This window comes from Embiotoca jacksoni, unplaced genomic scaffold, assembly GCF_022577435.1.
Source record: "Embiotoca jacksoni isolate LCO1_2020_lvr unplaced genomic scaffold, fEmbJac1.0.p SCAF_8, whole genome shotgun sequence".
NCBI classification, from domain to species: Eukaryota; Metazoa; Chordata; class Actinopteri; family Embiotocidae; genus Embiotoca; species Embiotoca jacksoni.
This window is the reverse complement of record NW_027185436.1, coordinates 617,627-643,334: the sequence shown is the minus strand read 5'-3', so window position 1 is coordinate 643,334 and position 25,708 is coordinate 617,627. Positions and strand designations below refer to the sequence as shown.

The window sequence follows — 25,708 nt, the reverse complement described above, 5'->3', positions numbered from 1 at the left end:
TTCCATACATGAAACTGTTGAAGGTGTTGTTGTTTTTTTTTAAATCACCATTATGCGGCACTTAAATTATTCACAAAATTGTTTGAAAGGTGTGTGGTCACGTTTTGTTTTTTTGTGGTTACATGTTGGTTGACATTGCGTCCTGTTGGTAAAAGCCTTCGCCTGAACTCCTGTTCGATGATAACAAGGGATATTTTCCACTGAGCAGTGCAACATCTTTGTAGTAGCCGTGACATGTGAGCGCTGATAAGACTATTAATAATTTGGTTGCCTGGTGAAGCTAAAGCAGCTCATTCTCTCGCTCCCAGTACTCACATTAACTTGGGACGACGGGCGACGACGGCAGATATCATTTGTGGGTTCGTTATTTCTTTTCAAGCGTCTCAAATTGACATTTGTACTTGTGGCTTAACTGCATGGGCCAATTTGTTTGCGTTTTTTTTAACTGACACGAACATGAAAAGACGAGACAAAGCTGAACAAACAGGTTATTCTTTTAAAGAAAAGGAGAAAGATTTGAAGAGATGAGTGCAGTGAAATCAACTGCATGCCATTTGGGATTGGAGTTCAGCAGAGCGTAACTAAACATCTTCCCACCCTTATTCCTCCTTTTTTCTTTTTTTTTTTCTCTTCCCTGCCACTATTCCCCTTATAAACGCTGAGTTTAACATCAATGCAGCGGCCTTCGCATTTACGTCGAAGGATTAACTGCCATAGACTGCCGGTCTCCTCCGGCACTCTTTAACCCACTAGCTACAAATAGGCCTTGAAACAAAACCATGCACTTAAACCACTAAAACAGTCATGGTCACTGTATGTATGTGTGTGTGTGTGTGTGTGTGAAAATGAGAATGAGTGTGCTGTGACATGCTGACATTTTAAAGGAGGTTTCTGTATTGTTTTAATTGGACCTTAGCCAGCTGCCGACAAAGAGTGCTTCCACGCCTTCAATATTTACGGTAGCTCATCTGTTTGGACAGATTACTACGCACGAGAGCTAAAGGACTTATAGGTGCATTTTGTATATTTAGTGTGTACCAAGGTATTATCAGATTCATGAGATCAGAACAGCTATTCTTTTTTCATTGTGGATGTCTTGTTCCATCCTGGTGATTTGAGAATAGAGCCTGACCAATAATGGATTTTTTTTTTTTTTTTTTTTTTTTAAGGACTTTACTGATAATAATGTTTTAGAGTTGAAAAAAAAAAAAAAAAAAAAAAATCAAGATTAATTGACCTTTATTTGCCTTCTAAGGCCCCGTCCAATGAAACTACACGGTGTGTTTTATTTGCTAGTAAACATAAAAGCAAAAAAAAAAAAAAAAGACATCAACACAATGGCTGAGCATTTCCTCTTTGGAACTGCAGTGTACCAGCGACGGTCTCAAAAACGTCAGATATTTCAGACAGCCAGGGTTTCATACTTCACATACCTAAGAAACAAATCCCATCAATTTGCGGGGGGGGGGGGGCTTTCCAAATTACCGAGCTACCAGCTCAAGGTGCGGGCATATGTTGGAGTGTTGGGTGAAGAAGGGCGGGGTGGGGGAGATTTAAGCATACTCAATGAAGGTTAAAGTAAAGTTACATCTAAGCCATTTTCAGGCATTGAGGGATTCTTTTTTCTTGAGTAAACTTGAATGTAATTTTCATAACCATAGAAGAGGGTTTTAATTAAAAAACAGAAAAGGGAAATGAATGATTAAAGAATTGTAACAAATTGTGCTTTGTGCAACATTTTACTGCTGTAAACTGAACTCAAAATCAGGGCTCCGACTAAGGATTATTTTCATTATTACTGAATCTGCCAAAATGTAGGTGTTTGAAGTATGAAATGTCAAAAAAAAACACGAGACAATATTTGTTTTGTCTGGCCAACAGTCCAAAACTAAAAAACTGATTCTGTAAATCCTCTCATTTGATAACCTTGTTCAGCTTTAAGGCTTGATTCAGCAACAGTTTTAGCGGGTTAACCAGTAAGAACCCAATGTTTTAATAAATGTCACTATTATTGTTTTTTTACAGCTCTTCTTAAGAACTGATAAATAAAGTAATAAAAAAGAATAAATCCACTCTGGCGGTAAGAACAAATATCGCATGGACGCAAATGCCATCAGCTTTGAGTACCTGGTTGGATTTTCCTGGCCGGCCCACCCTTCACTTCATGTCATGCCTTCTTTCCCAACGTTTCCGGTCTGCGATGTCTGACATGTTTATCCAGGGCACGTGTTTGTACCCCTTCGTGCTGTCGGTCCAAATAATGCCCGACACATGTGTCTCTAATGAAAAATACATGTGGAAGACGAGACGCATATCGCTTTACTTCTGCCAGCTTCCGTGGGTGTTGACGAAAGATAAGCAAGCATTATCATCCTGCGTTTATCCAGTTCTTAAACTCTGGACCAGTGACGAGGATAACAGCCACCCTTTGAGATAAAGCTCCAAGAAGGATTCAATAGTACTCTACCTGCCCTGAAATGATGAGGGTTTGTGTTTTCTTTTCATTGCTGAATTGGATTTGAAATGAAATGTCCTTGATTTTGACTCGGTGCTTGACTTTGTGGTAAGAGTGTAAGATTGTTGGAGAGGACAAATCGACGGGGGGACGGTGAAGACAGACAGTCCAAGCTGGCTGCTGCTATTTCAGGTTTCTTTTCTTTTACACAGCCTTTTTTCTTTTAAACTACCTTTTGGTATTTCTTTCTTTCTTTCCAGTGATTCATGACGTTCTTTTTTTCTCTCTCTCTTATCCACAGTCTGCTGCACTCCTGAGGAGTCTGCTGCTCACTTCAGGCATCTCTTATCCTCCGCTCGCTGTTCCTCCTCCTCCAACTCCCTCTCAGCTCCCAGGTAGAACCGGCGGGCATCACTCGGCGCCCTCTGAGCCTCGAGGCAGGCAGACTGAATCAGGTGCTTTACGCATCAGCTGTCATTAGGGGGCTTCTTAGGAAAAAGTGAGTATTTCTTGACAAAAATGAATGGATCTGTTTATTCAGCTCAGCTTTCCATGCAGACCTGTAAGGTGCACCGAAATGAATCACTGCTCTGTGTGTCAAGAGTGGGAACGTTACAGTTGGCCCTGTGTGTACATACATTTTTTGTAATTGTGGTGTGTGTGTGTCTGTTAAGCGCCAAGGAAAACCTATCACTAAATCCCAGTTCCACAGTTGGCCAAGAACAGGCAGCACCTTTGGTTGGCCTTTTTTTTTTTTTTTTTTTTTTTTTTTTTTTTTTTTTTTTTTAATAAATATCTTTGCACTGATGACAGCCATGGCTAGAGGCATTATGTATTCAGGTTTTCCATCTATCCGGGCATCCTTCTGCCCCGTTCTTGTGAACGTGAGGGAATTTCTTCAAATTTGCCCCATATACTCACTTGGACAAACTTATTTGATTTTGGTGGTCAAAGGTGAAGGTCACTGTGACCTCATGTTTGGTCCAATCCGTCCATCCCAACTCTCTTGAACATGATATCTCATGAACACTTTTAGGGAATTTTTCTTCAAATTTGGCAGAAAAACATTTACTTGGAACTCAAGAATGAACTGATTAGAATTAGGAGGTCAAGGTTCACTGTGACCTCGTGTCCATCCCAATATGGTTAGCTTGATATCTCAGGAATGCCTTGAAGGAATTTCTTCATATATGGCACAAACATAATTGGTGACAACAAATCTTGAATGTTCACCTGGACACCGTGGTGATTTTATAGATCTTCTGTGATGTCAGGGTAAAGATGCACGTGAAGCATCCACGTTTTAGAATTTGTAGCTTCTTTGTCGCACCATTCATATCCGAAGCATTGTGTACTCTCATGGATATAAATTTCTCTTCTATCAGAATCCCTTTTATTGGCGAAGCATATTAAGACATCCAAATTTTTGTTGTTGTTATTTGTTTATTTTATATAATGTTACTTATATTGTGTATTGTCTAGGGCTGGATACCAAATTGGTTTGGTCATATCCAGCACAGAAAAGTGCCTTGTCATTCGGTACCAAATTTTGATAACTGTACCACATTCACACCAACATCTTTTTGTATTAAAATGTACAAATCTTGCATTGTGTACACGGAAAGAGCCCAAGTAGATAGAATAACTTAATTTCAACTTATGTAGCTTAAATCTAATATTAGAACACTTTGTTTGATTTTTTTTTTTTATTCAAACACATTTTAGGCTGTACACTTGTCTGAGATGGATGCACTGCTGTAACTGGAGGCTTCTCTGTGTGCAGGCTGCAAGCAAGTGTCTACTGATGGCGTTTAAGGGACATTGGCAAATTGTATTGTGTAGTAATAGCTTGCTTGGAAGGCATTTAAAAGTCATCTGTTAATTTTATTGTCTCCTTATACTTGCAGGTGTTAAAGGGGGATGTGTTAAATGCATGAAAACTAAAGACTTGTGCTGTAATGTGTAATGTAATTCTGAATGAATGTGGCAGGACTCCAAATTGTACCTAAAGTTTGCTGTGTAAGGTCTGAACAGAAATGGTGCTAAAACAGTCCCCCAGGTGGGAGTATGCCCAAGTGGAGCATGTAAAGAATTACATCATTCACTCCTAAATGTTCCCGGTATGCAAACTGTAAGGGGTCAAGCATGTGGTCTTACATGCGGTTTACATGTTCAGGGGTAATCGGGGGTTCAGCAATATTTTGTAAAGTCAAAATTGGTATCAGCCCCAAAAATTCAGTATCGGATCAGTTGGTTACTGAAAAGTATGGTAGTGGCAATGGATGTTTAAAAAAATAATTAACAAAAAGAACTGCATAGAAATGGTTTCTTAAAAAGTAGGGAAGACTGTTCAAACCAGGTAAAATGGACTTCTTTAAAGTAGTTTTGTAAGTTTTGATTTCAATTAATTGTGTTATTCTTGCCCCCCCCCCCCCCCATGTGTCAACATCCTCCATTTACTGAAGAAGCCATGCTCATCTGGTCCCCTCATGGGCGTACCACTACGACCATCCCCCGCCTCCACTCCCAGCCGGTGTTCGTCCTGGCCCTGGCTGTGCTGCTCTGCTCCATGGGCCACGTGATGGGTCAGGGGGAGAGTCAGATACAGTCACCCGCCCAGGTGCTTCAGGACTTGCTGGCCCGCTTCGGGGAGAACAGCACCATCACTGTGCCTCAGCTGCGTTCTCTCTTAACCGTCCTCAGCCAGGATCAAAGCGAAGGTGGCGGCGACGGCAATGGCAGCAAAGTGACGGAGACACCAGCACCCACGCCTCCCAAATCCAACAGCTCCAAGGTGCAAAACAAAAACACCCTTGTTCCCTGTGTTAGTATTTTAAATTGGTATTGTGCTCTATTATGGTTTGTTTAACACATTTAACCTACACACATGTAGCAACCACCTTTTGGTTTTACCTTTTTTATAAAGTTAGGCTTTTAAATGCTTTTGACTACTAAGTGTCAGTTAGGGAATGTGATGTAAAAAAAAAAAAAAAAAAAAGACATACTGTGGACCTCAGGCTTCACACTGATGCACCGCAGATATTCTCCTAATATTGTTTCTGGTATCTGCTTCTGTAGCGTGTCACATATTACAATAGAACATACAATAGGGTGTAGAGATTTTAAGAACCCCCACCAAAAAATGATTCAATGAAAGCTAAGTAGGTTATAACATCTGATGTTGTAAATTATGCACTTGATATATTCTAAAGTACAAACTGTAAATTTGTTGAGCCCTTTTGACATGATGTGTTATTTTCTGAGTCTGGGAAGGGATCTTTGTTGACTGCTATGTTCAGTCTAATCATGTCCGGGTGGGATCCAGTTTTATTAATTTTGCGTCTCAGAACAGTGTATCAAAATGAGCTTATACTTGAGTGGATCAGAATTTACTCACTTGATCATAATCCTCGTGGGAGTAAAACATGCCTTTTTGGCAGCAACATCATGCACCACTGTTGGCAATTGCTGGCACTCCCTCCATACGAGGTGCTATTTTAAAATCTTCAGAAATGGCACCTATAACAACCAGAAACTGGACCTGATTGAAATCTGGCCCTCTACCCATTTCAAAATGGTCCCCTTGTGCAGCAATACACCGCTCCCAGCGTTCCCACCACACTTGGAACACACTCCCTTGAAATTACGTTCTTTAAGCGTCAAGCACCGTCTGTGATTTGTGCTGGATCTCCTCCATAGTGTCAAAATAGCAACACATTTTGTCTGAATTTCATTTTGGGGAACAGAAAGAAGTCACAGGGAGTAAAAAAAAATCTGGCGAATAGGAGTCGTAGGGACTGACAATTGTGTTGTTCCCGGCACTTTGTCATGTTGGAGAAACCAAATTGCGATTGCGGCACAGTTCTGGTCAACTGCGCCAAATGTTTTCTTTTAGACATCTCAGAACGTCTTAGTAGAATTTAGGGGGAAATAATTTATGTTGCGCAACCCTACGGATGTCAGAGAAAAGAACCAGTGTGCTCTTTGTTGCGCTTCTGACCTGACATGCCCCGCTTCGGTCTTGGACAGTTACAATTCTAACCCTCTTGAAACACAAGTGCTACTCAGTACAGTGGGTATGGAAAGTATTCAGACCCCTTTAAATTTTTCACTCTTTGTTTCATTGCAGCCATTTGCTAAAATCAAAAAAGTTCATTTTATTTCTCATTAATGTACACTCAGCACCCCATCTTGACAGAAAAAAACAGAAATGTAGAAATTTGTGCAAATTTATTAAAAAAGAAAAACTGAAATATCACATGGTCATAAGTATTCAGACCCTTTGCTCAGTATTGAGTAGAAGCACCCTTTTGAGCTAGTACAGCCATGAGTCGTCTTGGGAATGATGCAACAAGCTTTTCACACCTGGATTTGGGGATCCTCTGCCATTCTTCCTTGCAGATCCTCTCCAGTTCCGTCAGGTTGGATGGTGAACGTTGGTGGACAGCCATTTTCAGGTCTCTCCAGAGATGCTCAATTGGGTTTAGGTCAGGGCTCTGGCTGGGCCAGTCAAGAATGGTCACAGAGTTGTTCCGAAGCCACTCCTTTGTTATTTTAGCTGTGTGCTTAGGGTCATTGTCTTGTTGGAAGGTGAACCTTCGGCCCAGTCTGAGGTCCAGAGCACTCTGGAAGAGGTTTTCTTCCAGGATATCTCTGTACTTGGCCACATTCATCTTTCCTTCAATTGCAACCAGTCGTCCTGTCCCTGCAGCTGAAAAACACCCCCATAGCATGATGCTGCCACCACCATGTTTCACTGTTGAGATTGTATTGGGCAGGTGATGAGCAGTGCCTGGTTTTCTCCACACATACCGCTTAGAATTAATGCCAAAAAGTTCAATCTTGGTCTCATCAGACCAGAGAATCTTATTTCTCATAGTCTGGGAGTCCTTCATGTGTTTTTTGGCAAACTCTATGCGGGCTTTCATATGTCTTGCACTGAGGAGAGGCTTCCGTCGGGCCACTCTGCCATAAAGCCCCGACTGGTGGAGGGCTGCAGTGATAGTTGACTTTGTGGAACTTTCTCCCATCTCCCTACTGCATCTCTGGAGCTCAGCCACAGTGATCTTTGGGTTCTTCTTTACCTCTCTCACCAAGGCTCTTCTCCCACGATTGCTCAGTTTGGCTGGACGGCCAGGTCTAGGAAGAGTTCTGGTCGTCCCAAACTTCTTCCATTTAAGGATTATGGAGGCCACTGTGCTCTTAGGAATCTTGAGTGCTGCAGAAATTATTTTGTAACCTTGACCAGATCTGTGCCTTGCCACAATTCTGTCTCTGAGCTCCTTGGACAGTTCCTTCAACCTCATGATTCTCATTTGCTCTGACATGCACTGTGAGCTGTAAGGTCTTATATAGACAGGTGTGTGCCTTTCCTAATCAAGTCCAATCAGTTTAATTAAACACAGCTGGACTCCAATGAAGGAGTAGAACCATCTCAAGGAGGATCAGAAGAAATGGACAGCATGTGAGTTAAATATGAGTGTCACAGCAAAGGGTCTGAATACTTATGACCATGTGATATTTCAGTTTTTCTTTTTCAATAAATTTGCACAAATTTCTACATTTCTGTTTTTTTCTGTCAAGATGGGGTGCTGAGTGTACATTAATGAGAAATAAAATGAACTTTTTTGATTTTAGCAAATGGCTGCAATGAAACAAAGAGTGAAAAATTTAAAGGGGTCTGAATACTTTCTGTACCCACTGTATCTCGGCCATCTTGACACAGACACAGAGACACTAAATTTGATGTGCCCTTTTGCTCAAGATTTCCAGGTTGAAATCCCGATGCTTGCACCAGTAGTCACAACAATGCAAGTAATACAGCTGCTGATGGTGATCACACCTCTCACTTTTGAGCTGTCTGGACTTTTTGCATTTTCTATGCATTTGTTTCAAAAACAGTAGAGTCAAAAATGGTGGATAGCTGGGTCTCTATTTCACGGCTAAAGTGGCATTCTTCTGACTGCTTGGTGTTGACTTGATTGAGACTATTTATGGGAAATATTTACTCTGTAAAGGCGTTGCTGTTGTTACAAACGTCAGCTTCAGTGTCCAATGTAATATTTGATCACCCTGGCCCATTTGGCCAATAGGATCTCAGTGTTTTCCACCGATTGAGAAATGACTTGCGGTAGTGGGTGGTGTGCCGTGGGACTGATGTGCATCCAGAGACTCCTGCAGTTCAAAGAGGGACAATGGAACAGAAGACGCTATGATTTACCGATGTTCCAAAAATGCCTCGCATGTTGGGTATCGCTATCTAGGCAGCTACATGCAGAGAAAGGGTCTGGACACCATGTCAGCACAATTTAGACGGGTATGTGTTTCAAAATAATAGTTTGAAAAATGTGAAATAAAGCGCTGCAATATAATGCTTACTCAAGGTGAAATCAAGTGGTTTCATCTACCTGGTCGTTCCGCTGAAGTGCAGCCAGACTGAGGTTTGCTCCTTCAATCTGTGTTGATATGTTTCATTGCACTGAAACCCCTTCAATGAAGTGCGAACAAATTGTAAAAAGAAAACATACCATAGAGACTGTTTTCCATCTATGAGTGTTGTTGCTTCAAAACCCCTCTTTCTTTCTCAAAATGTATTCATCTTCCCCACATGTGTTTCAGCGTATCATGATACATTTCATTGGTCATGTATGTTAAAAACGAGTGGGCAGGTGACTGGCCAACGATAGGTACACTATGGCAGTAGAGGAGTAAACCAATCTTTAGTCCTGTCTGGAAGAAGCAGGAGGTTCCTGTGCCACATTGCCTAAATGTTTTGCATATTTCCCATACTTAGTGTCGAAGATGGTTGGCTCAAGTACTGATCTGCTTTTGAATAGATTTGCTCTGAGTAATGGTGGCAAAGCTATAAACACTTCTGAGAAATGAAATTGGACAGGAGGTTAGGGTCCCGTGTAGCTCAGCGGTTGGATGTTGGAATTGCTGCCTTAATCTGTGTAAATATGAGATTAGGAACCAGCCATGTTCACTTTTTTGCCATTAACACTAGTTGTGCTTTAACAAACTCAAATTTATCAGATCCACTTCAAACTTGGTCTGTGCAATCTTAAAACCTTTGTGATGCATATTAAAAGTTTTCTTTTCATTAAACGATCCACCTTAAATTGGGTCAGAAAAAGTCTTAAGACCTCAATGATGCCACACATAGTGCTACTTAAAGACACAAGAACCTGTTTTTGCCTGAATACTTAATAAAGCTAATTTGCACCCAAACAACATAGAAGTGAGTGGTGTTAAAATTGAAAGCACACTGACTCGTCACTTATTACATTACATCTCTGCTAATTCACTCACAGTAAGATGGCAACATATCTCGTCCAATGGGTGACTGATAAGTATGTTTCCATTTCCAGTGCCTGCCTGCAGAAACACTGGCTATTTACAGTATGAGTGAGCAGTCACGGTTGGATGGGCCGGGTCTACAGGAGCTGTGCCCCACCATGCTGCAGCAGCTGGATGCTGGCACCTGTAGGGTACAAAAAGGGGAGGAGCCGAACAGCGACACCTACCCAAGGCCGTCAGACGCCGAAGGTGAGCACTGACTAGATACCCCTGGTTTTATTGGCTATTTGTCTTTATCTAAAGGTATAGTACTTTTCAAAGTTCCTGTGATTAGTTGAAATTTATATTTTAATATAAATTGCTCAATCTGTTGTCATTCGCAAGAAAGAGTTCTCGTCTAGATTTAAATTTTTACATTTCTGTACTTCGTACTGTCTGTTTTGTTAAGCTTTACCAGCTCCTGGAGATGTCATGATATTTTACAGCTTCTTTATCTTCCCATTGTGTTCTTGCTGTATGGGTTTATGTGTATTATTTTACAATGAGTACATTTTTGTTTATGACTAACTCCCAAGTTTTCTCTGTTCTCATATGGTTACCTCATTTTCAGTTCAAATAATACTAGTGAGGCTTTACATTTTTTTTTTATTCTTTTATCAAAATCATAGCTCCAAAAGGGTGTTTTGTTGCCTGAAGCTAGTATCACAATGTATCCAAAGGAGACACAAGCCAAAATAAACAGGCACAGTTGGCGAAAGCTCAGTTTGCATTTCTCAATTGGGCGTTAAAACCCAACACACCATTTGGAATCAAAAATCCTGCTCGAGTCAGCGTATTCACTTTGTAGCATAGATATCATCTAGGTGAAGACAGTCCAGACAGGAGAGCTCTTCTCTCTTCAGCTGCTGAGCCACTGTAACTCTATACCGACCGCTGACTGTACACCCACGTCAGCAGGACGTCCTTTCGAGCCCTAAAAGTCAATTGGACATGTGCGTTCAATCTGAAGTTCTTCGAAATGTGGCGTTTCATTGCAGACTATCGTTTACAATTACTTTGACTTTTGTTGAAGTGAATCTAAAGTAGCTATGGAGTACGTAGCTGGTAATAAAGCCAGCTAATAGTAGACTTTAAGTTTTTGTTAACTTTTGTGATGTTTTTGCCCTCAAGGGTTGAAGTGGCACTTATGTTTGAAAGCAGCACATCTTCCGTAATGTTCATAGCACATTAGCTTATATTAACAGAAAAATAAGAACTCGCTTCAAGCATGAGATGACTTTGGTTATCAATCTTATTCCTCTTTTTAAACTAAGTAGTGCAGTGCCCGTTCAAAATAGCCTGTTTGGCAGTTTGATTGCCTCGGCTGTGGTTTTGCTGTTTAGCTTTCTTGAGAACAGCTAAAACAAACAATGTCACAGGTGAACCCTGTGCTTCCTTGGGTTCTGAGCAATACAGCTACTATGACATAGTTGGGTCCGCTAGCAATATTAGATTGTATGTACTTGAATAGGGTGATGTTATTCTCTGGAGCAGTCAGGCTAGCTGCATCCAGAATATGTGGGGTAACCCTAAAATGGAAGATGCAAACAGGAGTCCTTATCCAGGCGTGGCCATAAAAGTTAAGGTGACCCTTTGGCATGTTCACAACTCCATCTGCAAAAGATTTGAGATGTGAATCAACCAAAACAAACTTCATATAGGGAAAGAGAAATCAAACATTGTGTTACTATTTAATTCAATTCAATCCAATCCAATTTAATTCAAGTCAATTCAATTCAATCGGGGAAGTAGATCTGGGCAAAGAGTAGTGTATGATCCTGCTCTGGAGGGGCATCTGCAACATAATGATGAACCTCACCCTGTATGAGCACTCAAGGATTAAAGCCAGGATTGGCTATCTCACAAACACGATACTTTCCATTGCTAGTACATTGTTATGTATTGATTAAGGAGACGGTCCCTAATAGCGTCTGGAAGCTGTGGTGGGATTGAACCAGGCTTGAGATTTGTGGAGTCGTACGCAAGGTCAATCCTACCTGAGTTGCAGCAGAATAGTTTCGCCGGGTGTGCATCTCAAGTCTCCGTCGCAGTTCCCTGTTCTCATGACGGTATCGCGCACTGCGTAGCTTGCGAGGTGTATCTCGCATCTCCACATGGATGCAGCGCGGCTCGCCAGGCTGTCTCAGCTGCACGTGGACGGCGCTTTGCGTTCGCACATCTGCTTCGACTTGGCCAAGGCTATTTTTGGGCATGGTACAGTTAGCATCAGTGGTCTGCAGAAAATAATTGGATGTCACAGTCAGTTGTCATTCTGATGTCAAGCACACTGCTGAACACATTCCACAATAAAGATGAAACTGCCTCAAAAAGTACTACTATTACTATTTGAGTATATCCCAGGAGATCCAATAGCGCCCGGCAGAACCAGTTATTGCAAAATTATTATTATAAACATAGTACATGACAGTCAGTTGTGATTCAGACAGCAGGTCAAACAGGCCGACATCCGATTTGAGTTTAGTTTGACAATCGTTTGGATTCACACCCAATGATACAGGTGTAAAAACACACTCGGAGCATGCATGATTAATTTGCATGCCAAAATATTTTCTCCAACTGTTGTTTTTGTCATGGGTACTTTCAGACGGTTATTATATAACCAGACCGATAACTGTGATCACAAAACCATGATATGTACCAAACTGCAAAAAATCGAACTGACCATCACAGGTCCTCTAACAGGAAAACAGACCAAATAGTTAAAAATGGATAAGAACAAAGCATTGGACTATACTGAAGTGGACTTCTAACAATCCTGGTCTGAAATCCTATTGAACATCGATGAAAAGATCATTCATCTTGGAGAAGGTTCCCCTCCAATCCTGAGACAGCTGGAGCAGTCTGATGAGGAAATGTTGAACAACCAACCCGCTAAAAGGGTCAGAGATCTCATTGAGCGCGTCAGAAATAGTTTCTTTGCCTTGATTGCCTTTAAAGGTTGCGCAACTGAATATTAGGTCATTTTCATTTGTTTTATTATTAAAAAAATTCCATTGAATCAAAAGTAAATTCAGATTTTTATTAAATATGGAGTAAACAATGAAGGAGTCAAATTATTTTTGTCAGTTTCAAGGTATTTCCGAGAAAAACAACGACACTGGTGATACAACTTCAGTCACTAATCAACCAATAGGAATGCAACATGAAATGGCAACACTGATCAGCATAACACCACCATTGACTGTATATAAAAGTGGTCAGAAAAATGAGGCCAATGCGGAAGTGCCTTAAGCTGCAATACCACCTGGAGCTACTAGAGGTTGGCTCTAAAAAGCCTCTGGCTCCACAGACCCCCATTGAACTAGTCTCATAAAATTCTAGGTCAATAAAATTTAACCACGAGTTATTTCAGTTTTGCTCGCTATAGTCGCTTCTTGTTATTAGTTTTCTGGCAGGTCATCTGAAAATATTCCTGTCAATAACTCGAAAATAAGCTTCAAAAAGCTGTGTTTTCCAATCTGTTTGATTGACAGGCCTGTGGAGCAGTCAGGTTACACCTAGCGGTGAGCGGGACGTAGCATCGCTGGGTTTCCAATCAGATCGAGTCAGATCCGCGACTCGCTTCCCCCCCCCCCAGCTCGCCCAAAAATTGGTCACTTCCGGCTCCAAACCGCCAGGGACTAACAAGATGGCGCCGGCCACAATCAAAACTTGAGGCTTCATAACGGCCGTTCACAAACCAGCGGTTGACGTCACGACATGAGCTATCAAATTTCTCTTTTGAACCTTGGTCAGGGCCTCAATGAAAAAAGAATTACTGAGATAAGGCACTCTTCTGAGCATCTTAACTATATTTACAAACAAGAGAGAGCCGAAATATATAAATTGACACGAAACAAAAATGAAATTGTACAGTTTCAACGTCTCACACCTAAAAATCAAGTGTGTCGCTTTTACAGTGGATTTGTTGCTTTGAATTGCTCTAAAAAAATATATATATATTTTATTTGCTTGCTTTACAGCCGATACAGTAAATGTTGTGAACTTTTCAGGTTGCGTAAGTTAACGATCACATTACAATTGTACTAAAAGATGTTTTTATGATCACCACGGTGCTTGAACTACATTTATAGATGCATTACTGTCCCTCTCCAAACTCCAGTGTGGGGTTTTTCTTTTTTGAGCGTGACAGTGATCAATGCCTTCTCCCTCACCGGAGTCTTCATTGTGCCCCTGATGAAGACGCGCTATATGAAGTTTGCGCTCACCTTTTTCATCGCTCTTTCCGTTGGCACTCTGTACTCCACTGCCATCCTGCAGCTCCTGCCAGAGGTTTGCTATGTATCCATACATACATCTTTACACCTTTTCCACATTCCAGAAACCTTTTGCTTCTTCAGAACACAAACACTTATAGTTGAAATCCTCTTTAGTTTGATGTAGTACCACCTGGTTGTTTGAAAAGCTCGTGCACCATTGGTCAGAACTCCTGTCCTCTTCCTACCTTCCATTCTTGTCTGTATTCGTGGGGATCTTATAAACTTTGCAAAAAAAAAAGCCTTTTAGTTTTGCGCTTCTCTCATTTCATCAACAATCATTTGGCGGTGTGTGTGTGTGTGTGTGTGTGTGTGTGTGTGTGTGTGTGTGTGTGTGTGTGTGTGTGTGTGTGTGTGTGTGTGTGCGCACTTGTCTGTGTCTTCACCTTTTTCTAGCATTGACATCTAGGCCAGCTCAGAGGCTGGATTATGGAGATAGTTCATCTTTCTCTTACTCATAAAACTTCCGTTTGTGTAAGACAGTCCCGGAAAAAGGAGTACAGCACCCTTGGAGCATCCTTGAAATTGAAATGTGACCCAGTGTTAGCGGGTGCTCTTTCTGCTACTGTTAAAGGGCTATTTAAAGTTAATTTGCCTCCTTTGTGTCCGCTGTGACAGCCGGTGTTTACCCTGAGGCTACGACAGTGATATGGACACACCTGAGCGGACTGGGATAAAGTCTGTTTGTGTGTCTTTGTGCGTGAGATTTCGGGAAACTGTAATTTCAACTTGATTCCTTCCTCTCTCTCTCTCTCTCTCATCAAAAGAAAATGCATGGGGTTTTGAACACTGCTTTGAGGAACAACCAATTATTACCTTCAAATACAAATGAAAGGTGGTGTGACTTCTCTTTAATAGATAAGTAGCCTGTTGTCACTGCAAAAACTCGCATGTATCTTTTCCAGGTTGATTTAATGGAATTCTTTCTTCATTTCCAGGGTTGTAACTGGTTGGTGTTCTCAAATTTTTTTTTTTGGTTCCCTACCCTGATGATGGATCTGATAATACCATTTCTGAACTAACAACCTCTTTTTTTCTTTTTTCTTTTTTCCTCACCTTCCCCCTTCTTTCCTGTCCGTTGATTAGTGTGGGGTTATGGGATCCTGTGTGTGACACTGATCTCTCTGTGTTCATTGGTTGGGGCAAGCGTGGTGCCCTTCATGAAGAAAACCTTTTACAAGCGACTGCTGCTCTACTTCATAGCCCTGGCCATTGGCACGCTCTACTCCAACGCCCTGTTTCAGCTCATCCCAGAGGTAGTGTTGATGCTGCTCCGACTCGCTTAGCTGCAGCTCCTACACAGTGCCTCAGCGCAGGGTTTTTGAATGTGTAGAAAGAGAACCGAATATTGATTTATTTTTTATGTTGTCAAAACCTCTGGAAAAGCATTGGAATACACACCATCGTTTTATCTCGATCACTGTGTTTAATGTCGTCATCGTTATCTCACATCATGTGATATTAATATCATAGTAAGTATGTGTAGTTATTGTTTAATATAACATTGAGCTATAGAATAATGCGGTCTATTTTGCAATCAACCTGCCAAGTCACCATAAGTATAAAGTATATTGAGAAAAGTGCAAAATCTATAAGGCTAGAACAGTTAAATGTGTCATTAAATACAATATTTGGCATTGAATACAAAACCTAAACTGAAAAGTGAAACATTTGCATTAGAAAAGTTTCAATTGCCACTGAAACAAATATTGTCACCGAAAGAACTAATCTTTTTTGCTTTTTAATGCCAAATCTTATTTACCATGCAAAACTTTAATGTCGCTGTTTTTGGCCCCATAAAAGTCTCCCCTGTAATTCCTAAAATTCTTTTCTCTGGAAATATGGGTTGCATTCAGAATGGACACTACATGTTTAATCAGTTTTATCCTAGACCAGAATTTACAAAGCACATTTACACAAGAAATTTTGTGTTGAATTTGGAAATCCAGTTTGTGTGTGCTTATGGCAACTGAGTTTAAATTATGATTTAGCAAAATTCAAGTTAAAATGTTTACAGATAAAAAAAAACAAAAAAAAAACAACAGATGACAATCAACTATTAGACAAATCAAAGTAAGAGGTAAGCTGAAAAAAAATGCAACAAATATATTGTGGAGGTGTTCAATGATTTGCAGTTTTGCCTGTAATATCACTATTAATTTGGACACTTCATTCAGGATGATTTTTCATCTTTTGTGGGAAGCTTTAGTTTGGTTTTAAAATGGTCTGACTGTGAAACTGTAGTTGCCAAATATACCAAACCCAGAATATAAAATTAGGACACTGAGTACATTACAATTTACTAAACGCTCATTTTTCCATTTCCATGTCCTGCAAAATCATTTTCCTTAAAAACACATCATATAATACAATACTGACACTGATTGATGTGAGCAAGAAATGATCAATTATAACTGCTATTCATAATCATCACAAGTTAACATCATCTTCTTCCTGCTTTGTAGGCCTTTGGTTTTGATCCAATGGTGGATTTCTACGTGTCCAAGTCTGCAGTAGTGTTTGCAGGCTTTTATCTCTTCTTCTTCACTGAAAAGGTCCTCAGGGTGCTTCTCAAGCAAAAAAACAAGGTGAGTTTTATCCCAAGGATGACACGTTGTTGACCTTATATTGTTTTAACATTAAGTACTGTTTGTTAGAAACCAGTCACAAATATCAAAATTGCCATTAAAAGGCCTAACAACCGTTGCATTTATAAATTAGTGAAGCAGGAGGCGAGCAACTGGTTCCAAAGAGGCTGAAAAAAATTGAGTTCAAATTTTGAATATGGCAGGGAGCAACAGACCCAACAGAGATGGCTGCAAAGAAGATACGTTTACATTGACCGCAGGGGCTAGACTTACAGTCTAGAAATGAAGTGAATCAGCAGTCTCAACAAAACAGAACACTGTTAGCTCTCACAGAGCTGGTATTTATGGTAAAGTTGAACAGCTTGTATCCAAGGTCAACACACGGAGACAAAACCCCTCATAACAAACATAAAACCAGGGCTCAAAAGCAGAGCTGGATATAGTATCTTGACATTTGTGTAATTTTCTCTTTATCAAGAAGAGGTTTGATAACATTTTAGTCACGTTGTCAGTCCACAAGTTGGACAGATTATTATAAACAATAAGAACAACTATGGTTATGGTTTGGTTCAAGCAGATATGTTCATGAGACACAATGAAATTTAAACTATTTTTTTTTTTGTATCTGTTCATCGGTGGCAGGTTTTACTAGTTAGTCACGATGTTGCGGTTCAGTAACTGACACACCAGAGCAGGTTTGTTTTAGCTCCAAGTACATTCAGGCATTCCTTGTCACGTGCACCGGTAATTTTCTATTGTACATACTGTTGTAAACTGAAAACAGTGACACTTGTCCTTAAGGGCCCTTCAGTGTGAAATTCATCTTTGCTTTACATTAGTGCTTTACATTTTCCATGGAAAAAGCATTTGTCACAGTAAACCTGAAACTCTTGTTTGCCACGCTAGAATTATTTGTCTTTGAAGAATTAATCCAGTGAGGATTTTATACACGTCACCTAATTTCCACCTCGGGGCAAAAAGGCCTTTTTACCCTTGAGGTTGCCTTGCTAACTAGCCAATTAATTATCAGAGTATCTTTGTGTGTGTTCATTGCCTATTGCTTTACTGAAATGGAAACCTTAGGTTCCTGTTCTCAAATGTTATTGTTAATTGAATATCTTAAGTTAGCAGCAGCACCAGAGGAGCAGCAGCCGGAGACCATTTTTCACTTATTTTTTTGTCATTTTACACATTATTTTATTCATGAAATTGTATCTGATGGATTAACTGATAGAGGTCATCATTGCGTGTACCTGTAACTTTATTCTACTTGTAAGGAATTCAGTGACATCAATAACCCCTGGACAAGCTTTGTTAACACCACCAAGTTCCATTTTTCACAAGTAAACTGCCTGTATGTGGTCAATTGTGTGTGTGTTCAAAATTCTCTGCTGTAAAAGGTTGTTTTTAGTGTGGCATGGGACTCTTACCCATTTGGCAAACATGACTTTTGTAAAGGTACAGCACTGTTTGAACTTCAACTAATTAGCTAATTTATATCCTAAAAGCAGCATAACATTGGAAGTCCCTGGCATTAATGCAGCCTCTGAGGCCTTTCTAATTCCATTCACAAAAAGCAGCAGTGAGACATTTAGGGGACTGATTGTGGGACAGATGCTCCACCTTGTGGTCACTCTGTTTTGACCCATTAACTTTACTCAGCCTAATTAACACCTAAGCCTGTTGATCCAATTACAGATGCTCTTTGACCCACATTGGCACCTGTGTTGCTGCTGTCAGCTTCTACTTCTTTCAACGTAGAAAAAAGAGGCAAAGAAATTATAAAGAATTTCATATTTCTCAGTGTCTACTAAATTTTTTATATTTTGGAGGACAGCATACTTTTTTTTTTTTAGTGTCGTATCAAAGAAGAGAAAGTGTTTGCTGAGAGGCCGGAGCCCGGGTGTCCTTGAGTGATACACTTTTTCGTTCTGGTTCCAGAAAATGTTTGTACTACAACTGAGCCTTACCGGTGATGCAAGCCACTATCCTTGGAAACTTAAAAAAAAAAAAAAGTCATACAGAGTTAGTTACATGGGACTTGCAGACGTTGTTGGGATTTTTTTGGGCAGCCTGACTAGAAGTAAATGGTCCCTTAAGAGGCTGAGCACAGGGTAAGAGTCTCTGAGGCAAGAAAGAAACTAAAGATTTCACTTGATCTGGGTCTAATATCAGTCTGATTGGACCATTTTATGTACATTTGTCTGCAGTATATATGCAGATTAGGGCAAAAACCATAGTGGAAACTGGTCACATTTATGCATAGAATCATATCTGGATTGCTTTGTAGCTGTCATTCAGCACTAGCACAGGGTGACCGAAAGGCACAAAAGCACACAAAAGGAGCATCTTGATCTTTTAAGTCTACTTTCCCTCTCTGTTCTTCCACTCCATAATTTAAGGTTGCTTCAATTACCTGTAATCAATTCATCCAAATCGGTTATTTATTGATCCTCATTTCGTTTTTTTTCCCCTCTCGTCTCTCAGAGCCACGGCCACAGTCATTACCCCGGTGCAGATCACTACTCGACACCCAACAGTGATGCGGAGGAGGGGGAGAGGGAGAAACTGCAGCAGAATGGGGAAGCCAGCAGTCTGGCTCTGGGCAAGGTGGACGCAGGGGAGGGGGAGCTCATGCTGAGCCCTGCTCAGACACCACAGGTAGGATTAAAGGGGTGTGAACAGAGGAGGGCGAGGTCTTTGTGTATCTAATTGTTCCACTGATTGTGTTTTCGAATGAAAAATTGTCTTCTGTCCTACACTGGAATGCAAACAAATTGCCAAAAAGTTGATAATAGGTCTCTCAAAAGGACTTAACAAGTGTAAATGTACGTCAAGTGGATGGTTGTTTGGGAGAAAATTGGCATATTTCAAGGTCATTTATGACCACTTGGTGGTTGAGACCACTCCACGAAGTTCCAAGAAGAATATTTGGAAGATGATAAGAATAAATAGGATCTCATCACTCCTTTTGAAGTGATCACTTGGTAAAGATTTGATTTTAACGATGCACCTGGTAAATTCTTCCAAAGATAAGATATTTGAAATTCTGCGTTTTCAGCCTAATTATCAGATGAATTAAACCTCTTCCATGTTGCTGCTACATCCATATATGTTGACCTCAGAATGACATTTCTCACCGTTTCCTTCCAGGATTCCCAAAGTCCAGACAGCGGGGGGCGGGGCGGCGGCTGCTATTGGCTGAAGGGGACGACCTACTCCGACATCGGCACGCTGGCGTGGATGATCACGCTGAGTGACGGCTTGCACAACTTCATTGACGGCTTGGCAATCGGTGCCTCCTTCACCGCCTCCGTCTTCCAGGGCATCAGCACCTCCGTGGCCATCTTGTGTGAGGAGTTCCCCCACGAGCTGGGTGAGTCCGGACAGGATTTTAGAGCCGAATGGAAACATCTTTCTTCGTGTCTTGTCAGTAAAGGGGAAAAAAAAAATAAAAAATTGGTCTTCTGAAAACATTTTTAAATCTAAACATTTGTTTTCTTTCCAAAATACAAACTACTTGAAATATTTGGAGCAGCACAAGTTGTTCAGACACATGATGCATGTTCTTGTCTTTCTGCTCCCAGGAGACTTCGTCATTCTTCTGAACGCCGGCATGAGCATACAGCAGGCTTTGTTCTTTAACTTCCTGTCTGCCTGTTGCTGCTACCTGGGCATGGGTTTTGGCATCCTGGCGGGCAACAGCTTCTCCCCCAACTGGATCTTTGCTCTGGCTGGGGGAATGTTCCTCTACATCGCTCTGGCAGACATGGTCAGTATTTGTGAAAGAGGGGACAATGCAACACACAATGGGTTGGAAGATCATTAGAAGAGTTTCTTAAGGGTTTAAGAATTTCTTTATAAAAACGTCACACACATAGAGTGGAAGAGGGAATATGTATTTGAGAAAGCCCCCTTAAAAAAACAATTTTTCAAAATTGTGGATACACATACAATATGATGATGGTATTTGTTTGATTATATCAAGAAGAAAATAATTATCACTAACCATCAAAAGTCATTCACAAATACTTATTGCTAGCAATCAATCCCACTTTTGAACATTTAAGCTCTATATTTATTCTGAGTTTGACAGAAATGTCAAATTTGTCATAAATGTAGCTTTTATGGTAATTCTCTTGGAGAAGTCTTTAGTAGTATTCCCAGAATCTCCACATTGTCAGGCGTAGTACAGTACATCCATATTTCTTGACATACTTATGAAAGAGGAGTTATATTATTGCATGTAACACAATGCATGTTTAACCATGTAAGTACATCAGTTTTCAAAAGAAGGTACCAAAGTAAAGAAATCAGAATAACTTACAACAGACTGATCAGACAGAGTGTTGTTCAAAACCAGGACAAGATATCCTGACTTGTTGTCCACAGTGACATCATCTGTGATAGGTTACCTGCCTGGTAAATGTCCACATCCTCTAAACGCCACCCACACACTGTGTAACGACAGGCTTCTGGTAAAGATTTATAGACCTGAAAAAGACACATGACACGTGGCTCACCGGCTGTCGTGGGAGTGTCCCTTTTAGATTTGAAGCACAGTATCGATCATTTGACATTCCCTGGTTTGCGTAGAAGTTGAAAAAGCTCTCTTGCTCTCTGTTTTCTGCTTCTCAGTTTCCGGAGATGAACGAGGTGAGTCGGGAGGAAGAGGACGCTGGTGGCAGCAGTTTCCTCCTCACCTTTGCCATTCAGAACGCTGGTCTGCTGACAGGCTTCTCCATCATGCTCCTCCTCACGACGTACTCTGGACAAATCCAGCTGGTCTAGGACCGGACCCCCCGCTGAACCAGCACCAGCTCTGACCTGTGCGCATGAAACATGGGGACATCAGCTGACGATGTTGGAAACTGAGTCGAAATGGAGGGACGGGATGCTCGAGCCCTTTTTTCCTTTATCTTCCTCCTGTTCTCAGTTGTCAGCACCCTGCAGTTTGGGAAATTTGGTTGTGCGGCAGGTACGCGCATTCCTTTAGTGAAAATAGTAGTTGCTCTTGTGCAGTTTCCAAATGCAGTACATTTGAGGTGGAAGGTGTGGCGGCCTTTTTTCCTCAACCTCCTTTCCTCACAGCTGTTCCCTGTAGAAGTCTATAAGCAACAGCCGAAGCAATCTACAAAGACGAGTTAATGAAGCGAGACTCCTTTGCTGAACATGAAGTGATGTGCAATACTCACCCAGTTACTCACACTGCTCTCTTTTTCCCTCAGTTGGAAGTCATTGCGGCTCAACCAATTCATTTCATACAGAGTATTTATATCTCTATTCTGTGAAAAAGCACAATCAGGTAACCGCAGCTGTATTATTAACATCTTTTGAGTCTTTATCCTTACGTTTCAGCTTCCCCTGCTTTCCATTCCATACCAAAAAACAAATCTTTAAGGACCTGACCTGGAATTGTTATCTCCAACAAACCAACTTCTGTCTTTGTTTTTTGTGTGTCTTGATTCTCTAATTTTTTTATACATTAAAAACAACAACAAAATACTTTTGAAGACCAAATATATGGGAGGACCATTGAAAATGGTGAAGGGCTACAAAGTGATGTTTGGAAGTGCATACTTTATTCTCCTCAGTATGGAAGACATCCTTAGCATGCTGTTAGAAATTCCTTAGGAATGCTGTGACAAAGCCTGGTTTGATTTTCATGGCTTGATCAGATGCAACAGTACCCAGCGTCCACAGCGGCATTTTTTTTCTGTTGTTTGCCATCTGTGCCCTTCATTGATATAGTATTAATAGTTATAGTTTTTTATTGATTGTGCTCTTAAACTTGGAGCGCAAATCTGTGGTCTTCGCACATTTCATTGACAATTTTTTCCCAGAATTATCTATTCTTTTACAATCTAGTAGTTTTAAAAGAATAGCTGAATCATAAAAGCACGCACATGTCACCTACTTGTCTGTAACCTTATCCATATTAATCATCCATCATAAATGGAATGGTTAAAAGGGAGGTTTTGCTATCCACTGTTATCCAAGTGGGAATTGTTGAATTGTTGGCTTTTTCTCTATAATACTGGAAGGTTGCTCCTTTACTATGTTAAATGCCCCGAGATGACGAGATGATTCAATTGAATTAAATGAATAAGAACTGAAAAAAAATTGGTTAATTACTCTATCTTGTTACTTGACACAAATTCAATTATCTATGACTTGCACTCCATCACCAAAAAGTATGTGGACACACCAGTTCCAGGCTTTTTATGTCCTTTTCTTGTTTAATTTACAGAGTGTCTGTATTTAATTAGGAATAAATGCCCAGTGAGTCTTGAAGAATCTATAAGTTCAGTTAGAAATGCCAGTTTGATTTTTTTTTTTTTTTTTTGATGACTTCATTTATGTTGTGTTTCACCTAATTAATCATTAAACCATAATGAAAATATTGTAAGTAGCAGCCCTGGAGCCCGAGTTTACAGAAGGTCTTTTCCTGCTTCAATGTGAAAGTAAGAAATGCTTTTTCCAAGTTTTTTTTTTTTTTTTGTGGACTTGATTAATTGTTGCTGAATGGGAGCAAATCTTTGCAGCCAAGGTGGTGCAAAGGCTGAAACGAGTGGAGGCCTTTAAAGAGGCAGATATGGATGCTATGTTTGGGGTGTCCACCTACCCTTGGCACCTTGAATCTTGAGAGTTTATGGTATGAAAAATGGTTTATCATGTGAAATTGTTTTAAAAGCCTTCAGATGTTGCGGTTACTCATGTTTTTGTGATATGATTGAGTTTCACTTGAACAAACTCCCAATTGTAGAAATGTTAAGGAAGAAACAGTCATTTACACCTGAGGAAAATCCACTTTTGTGCTACAGTGTATAAATCAGTTTGGTAGGTCGCTGTTATTCCACTTTGATATATTACTGATGGATTGCACAGATTTTTCTCTGTTAAATATTTCTAATTCAACAGAGAACAATTCATCCATTACCAAAAGCTAAAATACATTTCCTTCGACTCAATATGAGTATAGATTAGACCTTTAGAATATTATCTATTAGGGATAGAAAGTGGAGCCCATAGTTGGCTTACAAGTAAAATAAATTCTGCTTTTCCTAAAAAAGAGAAGGTAAGCCATTAAAACCATAGTATTACTGCTCCTTATTATGTATGATGTATAAGATTATTCATTGTTGTTTAAGCCATAAAAGATTTATTTTATGCTTCACACACAAGATAAAGTATTCCATCTAGCTTTACACCACAAGCCATGAAAGCGGACGGAAATCCTAATGTTGTCATTTATGTTTGTTTTGGTACTTTAGTTAGAATTCATGGGATAGCTGACAGAATACATTTTAATCCTTCACTGCACAGCACATTTTAATGGAAATGTTAAAACTGAAGCCGGAGCATACACACGCAGAGAGACAACATCAACGACTGACTCTCTAAACCGCAGTCAATAAATTCAGGAGCATACACGCAATAAAACAGATTTATTGGTGCAAAAAAAGGAGTGTTTCCTGTTTCAGTATGGAGCAATTGGCTGGAGATTTAAATCATTTCAGTGATTTCTCTTGACTTTCAGTGGTTCATTTTGAAAATGATTGAACCAATATAAATAATTGGGAATCCTCATTAACCCCCCTGTGTGTCTCATGAAAAATTGTTTTTATAAACACCTTTTTCAAAGAAAATGTTTAAGTGTCATCATTGACTGGTATTGTGTTGGTTTGGCATCTCAACGGTTTACTAGACCAGTTTAATGACTGATCAGATGGTTTTTTTTGCATACGAGATGAATCGCTGCTTCCATAGTCCTCTGTTAAAAGGACTAACAGAGGAGCAAATATATTATATGGAGGTCTTAAATGTAATTATTATACATGGAAAGTTTCCTTTTTTGTGTGTGCATAATACACAGATGTTAATATGTAGAAATATTCCTAATAGGCTATTAAACTTTCTGGAGAAGCAGATTTATGGATCTTCATTTGTGATAGATGCTGAATATATCAATTTCTTACAATGTAAAGTCACACAATCCAAAAATATGTGTTCTTAAGTTTTAATATCAATATATTTATAGAGTAATGATTAATAGAGAGACATGGCAATTTTTACTCCACCTCACACATTGTGTTTACTTCTGTTCTTGCCCTTTCGCCTCAGTTTGAAAATGGAGGATGAAAAATCCACTTACATATAAATCAATAAATCATATGATTAAATACATGAACATTTTGATAATTTTCCTATTGATTTACTTCTGTGTGTCGGTCCTCACCTCACTTAATGCCACTGCATTTAGTTGATATGAAAATTTGAAAGGAATTAATGTAGACAGAAGTAAACTGAGAAGAAATAAATAGATACAGAATGAAAGGAAGAAATGTAGAAGTACAATGTAAAAAAAAGCCTAAAAAAATTGATTTATTGAAGTTCAAGACATTATTTGTCACTTTCATTGACAAAATGTGTTATTTTTGTTTTTTTTAATGTATGTACTTATTTGTTCATTTACCTATACTTAAGTCATTTATCCTTTTCCATATAAGGTTCTGTATTTCTGTGGGCATACATACATACATACATACATACATAGAAATACATAATTAGTCAGATAAAAAGTTGATTGGAAAATACATTAATTCAAATGTCCTTTTTTTATTTTTTGCTCTGAGTCTTAGTCTAACTGAGTGGATCTAATTTGACCAAATATGAAAGAAAACACTTTTTTCTGACAGACAAAGCTTAAACTCGGGACTTCAGTTTCCCAGTTGCACAAATAACTTTTTTAATTAGACACTAGATCCTAAATCACCGAGTACATTTAACCAAAAAATGTAGGTTGTATTTTTAAAATCCATTACCATTAAATGATAGCTTTATTTATTTACTTGACAATTTTAGGATTCTACATTTAAAATCATGACGAGCTGCGCACTACGATGCTTTGTTAATAGAATAAACCAACCAACCAAACAACAACCAAAAAATAACAACCTATGTGACAGTGCGCTCTGGTGCCCACTAGGCGGCAATGAAGGCATTAAAATGTCACCGTACTACACCATGTGGGACCCAAAAGAAAAACA

At 39.8% G+C, this 25,708-nt stretch overlaps 1 protein-coding gene across 2 annotated transcripts in view; it reads left to right on the top strand.

Moving 5' to 3' along the window:
• slc39a14 (solute carrier family 39 member 14) overlaps positions 1-24,590 on the top strand; it is a 28,931-nt gene extending 4,341 nt beyond the window's left edge. The window contains exons 2-10 of one of the 2 annotated variants that reach the window (XM_069138626.1): positions 2,757-2,954; positions 4,924-5,249; positions 9,826-10,003; positions 15,157-15,326; positions 16,536-16,658; positions 19,146-19,319; positions 19,812-20,034; positions 20,246-20,430; positions 21,297-24,590. In XM_069138626.1, the coding sequence (XP_068994727.1) occupies positions 4,926-5,249; positions 9,826-10,003; positions 15,157-15,326; positions 16,536-16,658; positions 19,146-19,319; positions 19,812-20,034; positions 20,246-20,430; positions 21,297-21,449 (1,530 nt within the window). In that variant the 5' untranslated portion in view covers positions 2,757-2,954; positions 4,924-4,925 and the 3' untranslated portion in view covers positions 21,450-24,590. Of the gene's footprint in view, positions 1-2,756; positions 2,955-4,920; positions 5,250-9,825; positions 10,004-15,156; positions 15,327-16,535; positions 16,659-19,145; positions 19,320-19,811; positions 20,035-20,245; positions 20,431-21,296 lie in introns of both variants that reach the window. The other variant, XM_069138625.1, reaches the window with a different exon arrangement.
• The last annotated feature ends 1,118 nt before the right edge of the window (positions 24,591-25,708 follow it).